The 6,926-nt window shown below is 51.6% G+C and overlaps 1 protein-coding gene across 2 annotated transcripts in view; it reads right to left on the reverse strand.

Annotated features, from left to right (window-relative positions):
• The window catches only part of KLHL1 (kelch like family member 1), a 144,709-nt gene extending 138,845 nt beyond the window's left edge, over window positions 1-5,864 (reverse strand). For both annotated transcript variants that reach the window (XM_044437804.1, XM_044437803.1), the window contains exon 1: window positions 5,338-5,864. In XM_044437804.1, coding sequence (XP_044293739.1) covers window positions 5,338-5,864 — 527 coding nt within the window. The remainder of the gene's footprint in view (window positions 1-5,337) is intronic.
• Between the last annotated feature and the right edge of the window lie 1,062 nt (window positions 5,865-6,926).

A 6,926-nucleotide genomic window follows, 5' to 3' on the forward strand; every position in this document is an offset into this window, starting at 1 on the left:
CCCCCCCCCCCCCCACCCAGCAAGGCATGGGACTGAAGGGTCTGTTTTGCTCAGCTGTTCTGGTCTCCAGGCATTAAGTACGTAAGTGGGTGTGGTATGCCTTGCTGTCCAAATGTAGACATCGCTACCCCTTCCTCAGGAGCTGCGGGTCTCCTCTAGAGAGCAGGAGGTGGAATAAATTGATCAGTACCATTGCTACTGAGCAGAAGACCGGCTTACATTATACGGACAAGGGAGAATGTATTATTTTTATTATTTTATTTATTTATTTATTTTCCAATTTATATCCTGCCTTTTTCCTACAAAGGGCTCAAGGCAGCTTACATCTCCTCCTCCACCTTATCCCCACAACAACAACCCTGTGAGGTAGGTTGGGCTGAGAGTGTGAAACTGGCCCAAAGTCACCCAGTTGGCTCCATGGCTGAGTGGGGACTCGAACCCGGGTTGCCAGAGTCCCAGTCCCATGCTCTTCACCACTGCACCACACTGGCTCTCTATTATTTGTCCACACTGACCAAACAAGGTTTGTGTCCTGAAGCACAATGTAGTTGACTTCCAGCTTTGGCTGAGGCGGTGTGTGTGGGACTGCCTGCCTGGGGGGTGGGGAGCAGTGGGCTCCCCCCTGCATGTTGTCCCAGCCAAGGGTGGAAGCTAACAGGGGCCTGTCTGTCTAACAGGGATTCTAGGACAACTGCAGGAAACTGTGCTCAGCCTGCAGTTACAGCTGCCAGGGAGCAGAGACTCATTCCTGCCTGAAGAATCTGACGGAATACTACCTGGTGGAACAAGGTGAAAGGAGTGGGAGGAAGGAACCCAAGTACCGAGACGATCTCTCGGCCTCACCAGATGTACTTTGCAAAACAACCAACCCACTGTGACTTGTTGCCACGGTGTGTTGTCCTGTTGTGCAAACTCATCAATATATGTGCACATCCAACAAGCTCAGTTATATCACCTTCCACTCTTTGGAAATGTATCATCCATCTGCAGTGTTAACAGTGACAGCATGGGCAATAATCTCTGGAAAAGAGGAAATAAATGAAGTATAACACATCCCATCATATCTTTGTTCTAAATGGCCATGCCTGAAGAATTTCTCTTCAAGTTCAAAGCTTTCAAACGTGATTGAACTAACCGCTCTGCAAGAAGGCATTATTTTACCTTTTCAGTTTCTCCTTTCTGAAGACGCACCAGCACAGCTATGGATGCTCTGATACTCCCAAAGTATGAAAAATAAATGAATACCTGCAAAACTTCCCAATAAAAAAGTCAAATTGTGTGAGATCATCTTCCCAGCTCCACCACCTTGAAAGTGACTCCTCTACTGTAATGGCTTGAAGCAGTCTCTTCAGGTGAGCAGCCCCACATTGGAGTCCTGATCTCCAGCAGGTCCCCACCTGCCGTTTCAGGTGAGGCTGTTCCACCCTGTTCAACAACAGCAAGTCACTGTTTTTGTTTTCCAAGTGAAAGCAGCGATTGGGCTGGGCAGCTGTCATATGCTAGGGAAGAGGTTGGGCATCTTCCCTAGCAGCAAACTTTTCTGTTTCCCACTCACTGGTTTTCCAGGGAAACCCCACAGACACGTTTCCTCACTTGCCCAGGGACTCACAACACGCTTTCTGCAAAAGTGTTAACAAATACTCGAACAGGGAGTTGCAGAGACAAAAGAGCAGATGCAGGAGAAGTTGGCATCCCTACTTGTGCCCTCCACACCCCACTCCACCTGATCTCTCCTTGGCATACACAATGGCGAACATAGGACTAGGAGCTACAGAGAGGGCGGCAGTCGTTCCGTCCAGGTTTGCTGCTGAACTCTGGTACCACCTTGAGAACGAATTGATGTTGGAAGGCTTAGAACAGACTGATCATTTTAAAGCAGTGCCTCTTTGTGTAGCATATGAACTGACTCTCAGGGCAACATTTTTCACCTGCTACTGAAGGTGAAAAACAAAGTTTGCCAATTGTGGAATAGCATTATTCTGTCACACCTGTCTTCTGTATTCTGTCACACCTCTTGTAAGGAACCCAAGATGGCATAAATGGTTCTCCTCCAGTACATTTTATTCTCACAACACTCCAGGGTATGGTAACCTGAGAGTCCATGGCTAGCCCAAGGTCACCAGTGGCTTGATGGCTGAAAGGACTAGAACCCAGATTAACCAAGCTCCCAGTCTATTAACATTAACAGCAACATTATGTTCTACCGGCTCTTGCTGAAAACACTCAGCCTACTGCAAATAACACTATTCCATGCTACAGCTTTCACAAATGTCAGGCTTGGGAAAGGAAGCCTCAAAATATTTCCATTAGTTTGCCCTACTCTTGTCACATTGCTTACCTGTTAGGGTTTCTCTTTCCTGTTCACTACATTCTATTTTGAACATTTGGTTTCTGAAGGTATATATCATTCTTTTAATCATTACATAGTGGTGTGCCAGCTACTTTCTCCTAATACCTGCCTGTGTACGAAGGTAGAATAAGCTTTTCCTTTCTCCTGTTTTCAGAGTGAGTATAACTGTATCGCATAGAACTTCATAAAAGTTTTATGTTTTGGTCTTTTGGGAAAGAGTAACTGGAACCATGGAAAAATAGTAACCAAGCACAGATTCAGCTATCAGTTGATAGCCTGTAGAGGAAGCACAGGCATTACAGAAAAATTTAGAAACTTGCAACAATAGCTCTGAAAGGTAGCACTCTAGATACATCATTTAAGAAAGGACCAGAGAAGTCTAATGTTAAATGCCATTAGAACTCTCTGTTCCCTGAACTCAGTGGTGGATTGTCTAGCCACATCACAGAGAGCAAAACGCATGTTATATCAAACAAGTTCATATGGTTGAGTATAATTCTTGGTTAAAATCCTACAGCCATTTATCTTGAAGCAAACTCAGCAGGACTAACATTTGAGCAGGCATGGATAGCATTGTACTCTTACATTGCAATCCTATTACGTTTGCTCAGAAGTAAGCCCTGCAGAATTTAGCAGGATTTACTGTCTGGTACGTGTGTACAGTTGCAGCTTTAATGTCTGAAAAGCTACATGAACTATTTAATCCAGTCTTGCTTAACAGCAGAGACGAAATATTCCAAGGCACCTTCCTGGTTAAGATTCTGCCAGTGCCATCCATTAACTTTACATCACTATTTTAAAGTTCTGTGTTTGGCTGATGCCTCCAAAATTTGATCCAAAGTTAAGCATTTTTAAGTACACTTGGTTTTAATGGGAAATATCTAGGCATTACAGATTCTTGCTCAGCCAATCGACTTACATGTGCTGAACTCTGTTTGAATTTGCCTGCTCATATGTGACAATTAGGAATGTTTTCCAGTACTGATTTGGCATTCTGTCACTTAAGAAAGCAGAATCAAATGCAACCTATTAAAAAAGCTGCACAGAAAGGAAACATAGTTCCTGAGCTTCTGGTCTTACAAACTGAGACAGGGAAAGGCATAATTTCTCACATAAAAAGGAACTGTAAACAGAACTGAAGATAAATGAGTAGGGTTATTAGTTGCTTATACCTGTGAAGCTCAACCCAAAGCATATTTATTCATAAGTAAGTCCATTAATTTCAGCAGCATGGTTTTCATGGTAAGAGTACCCAAGTATTGGAATACCTGACAAGGGCCCCATCTGGTCTCTTTGAGAGTGTCATAATTGTATATAATTTCAGGAGGCATCACAACAAACACTGTTTACAGAAATGTTGTTTATGTTGAGCTTTTCATATGATACATTACTTCATTGCCTTATTAATAAAAAGGACTTAAATAACTTCCTATTCTTTTAATGCAAGCAAATATCACCAGCAATTAGTTAAGAGATGAGTCTAGAGATTCAAATGGCAAGATGAAATCTTCCTGGAAGTCTTAATCACTGGATATAAGTGAGGACTGTTTCTGGTTACTTACAGTTTAATCCTGTAAATTCATCTTTAAAAGTGAGCCGCACCGAGTCTAGCCTAGCAAATAGAAAGACATGTTGCACGTATTCAAACTTACTTTTCCTGACAGTATTCGTTCATGCGTTGCAGACCTAAGCCCTGGCACAGAAACATTTTCTGGGGACAAAGCTCTACTTGAGTCTAGATCAAATGAAACTGTCTGAAATGCTTGTTTCAAATCAGACACATCGACTTGTTATTAGAGAGTAAGGAAGCATGAGCCTTCAGTCAGAGGAAACTGACATGGATTAAAAAAAAACCCTGTTGATATAAAACTCCCAAGAGGAAGGGGAGAATGAGTACCTTTTGGGTACATCAGGATGGCTGTAGCTCAACCAACATGAAGTGCTTTTAAACCCTTCTGACATCAGCGGGGATGTTTAAACACAGTTGCAAGTGCATAGCTATGGGTTGAGTGGGACAAGCATTTACAGCCTGAGCCTGGATCCTTTTGTAGAGCAGGGACCATGCAAAGTCACGACTAATGGAATAGATTTAGAACGTGGAATGTGAGCCCCTGGCTCACACGCACAACCATGAGTAAACAAGTCTCCCCTGTGGAGCCATTCAAGCTCCATCCACATGCCTACCATTTAGCACACTGCAAAACACTCTTGCTCACAAGTGGATCTGAAACAGCATTAGCAGGCAAAATCTTTGACATGGAAGGAAGCGAAGTTCAGTTATTAACTTTGACCCAGCCAGAGTTAAATCATCTTAAACTCCACTTATGTTAAAGGGAGAGTTAGACACACATTTAGCCTTGCCTTTTAACATGCAGATGTGCTGCTCAGAAGTACAATCCACCATATTAATAATCTCCGAAGATGTAACCTTATCTGTGCACTCTGAACACGGTCAGCTAGAGCATCCCTTAGATCTGTGCGGCCCAATGAGTTCAGCTCTCAAGAAGACCTGCTCAGGATCTGGGCTGCTCACGCCAAGTTAGGACTGCTGCCTCGCAGCTAGAAGACCAGGTCAAGGTTTCGAGTTCGAGGCTCGGAGCGCTGAGCGCGAAGGCGACGCGCGTCTGGCTGAGACCGGCCGCACCGCGTCTCCTTACGCGCACTGGGCGCTCGGGGGTTATGAGGGGAAGATCGCCGGTGCGCTAAGAGGGCCGTGCGCTAAGAGGGGCGCTAAGAGGGGCGCTAAGAGGTGCCGGTGCGCTAAGAGGGGCGTGCGCGCCGGAGCGGGGCGCAAAGCGGCTAAGTTTGCTGGGGCAGCCCGGGGCGACCCGGGCGACGCTCCGGAGAGGGCAAGCGCAGTGGCCCGCGCGCGGCGGACGGGTGCGCACCGCAGCACGCTCGCCCCTTGCCCAAGCCTTCCGCCTCGCCCTGCTCGCCGCGCCGCGGGGAGGGGAGGGCAGGGGAGGGGAGGGCCGCGGCCACCGTACCTGTGCGCGGCCCCGTCACCTGTTGCCTGGCCGCCGCCGCCATCCGGGAAGGGCGCGGGCTGCTCCTTGGCCTCGCGCGGCGCCAGCGCTTTCTCGCGCAGCCGGGGGAGCTCGTCCAGCCCGCCCCCGCCGGGCCCCTCCTCCAGGGACTCCACGTAGAAGACGGTGCGCGGGGCCAGCCGCGGCGGCTCGGCCAGTCCATGGAGCCGGGTGGCGGGCAGCAAGGTGCCGTTGAGGGGCGGCGAGGAGGCGGCGCAGGGCGGCGAGGAAGAGGAGGAGGAGGACGACGACGACGACGACGACGAGGAGGAGGACCCCGACGACGACGACGAGGAGGCTCGCTTCCAGAAGGCGCCGCTGCCCCGCTCCTGGCTCTTCAGCAGGCGGCTTTGGCTCGGCCCCCAGTGCTCGAAGCTGCTGTCGGGCGGGAGGCAGCCGCCCGGCGGCGCGGCCGGGTGGCTGAACAGCTTCCAGCGGAGGCGCAGGATGTGCTTCACGTCAAAGTCCTTTCTGCCCGAGTTCGACATGCCGCCGCCGCGAGCGAGGAAGAGGAGGCGGAGCGGGCGGTGCGTGGCGCGGGCGGGCGCTCGGGCGCTCCCGCTGGCTCCCCGCGCCCGCGCCGCGGCAGGGGCTGCTCCACGGCGCTCCCCGCGCCTCCGGGCGGAGCGCAGCGCCCGGGGAGCGGAGCGGGGCGCGGAGGAGCCGTGGAGCTGCGCAGCGGCCGCCGGAGATGGAGAGGAAGCGGCGGCGGCGGCGGAGGAGGAGAAGCCGGCGGCAGGTGCCTCCGAACGGCAGGGAGCTGCGCAGCGAGCGGAAAGGGAGCGAGCCCGCCCGAGGCAGCCCGCGAGTGGCTGCTGGAGAGAGGCGGCGAGCAGCCCGCGCTTCTCCGAGCGACCGGGGCGGGGTGCGCGGCGGAGGACGCCCCCGCGGCTCATCAGCGGCCGGAGCAGCTCCACCGGAAAGCAGGTGTCTCCGGCGGCGGCGGCGGCTGGAGCAGCAGCAGCAGCAGCAAACGCCGCCTCCTCTTGCTTGCGCTGAAGTGTGTGCCAAGAGCCTGGAGTTATTAGTCCTCCTTCCACTCAAAACGCCTCCGCTGCGCCGCTCGGGGAGGGGGGAGGAGGAACAGCGTGCAAAGTTGCGTAACCTTTGAGGGCTACTTAGCAAAGGGCGCAGGCGACGGCGCTGCTTTGGGGGGCAGGGTATGTTTGATCTCCCCACCCCCTCGCAGAAAGCGAGAGAGAGAGAGAGAGAGAGAGAGAGAGAGAGCTGCCAAGGTCCTCACTGAACCGTTTTCTCTCTGCCGGCTGCCTCTCCGGCGTCTCCCGTTGCGACGCTGTGCACGAGGGATGCAGATGTGCGGAGCAGCTTGGTCTGCCGAATGGCCCTCGCTGGAAGAGTCGCGCTCCCTACGAGCCTCCAGCTGGCGGTGCTTTTCGCTTGTCGCCTGTGCAGGAGACTGGGCCTCCTTGGGACACGAGAGAGCCCCTGTTTTCCAACACATCCGCTGGCCCAGCACGCGCGCGCGCGCACGCACACAGCCTCTGCAGCACTGCTTGGGCAAGTTTTCCCCAGCACCAGGAATTCGATGA

This window comes from Varanus komodoensis, unplaced genomic scaffold (assembly GCF_004798865.1).
Source record: "Varanus komodoensis strain SLA01 unplaced genomic scaffold, ASM479886v1 scaffold31, whole genome shotgun sequence".
In the NCBI taxonomy this organism is placed as follows: domain Eukaryota; kingdom Metazoa; phylum Chordata; class Lepidosauria; order Squamata; family Varanidae; genus Varanus; species Varanus komodoensis.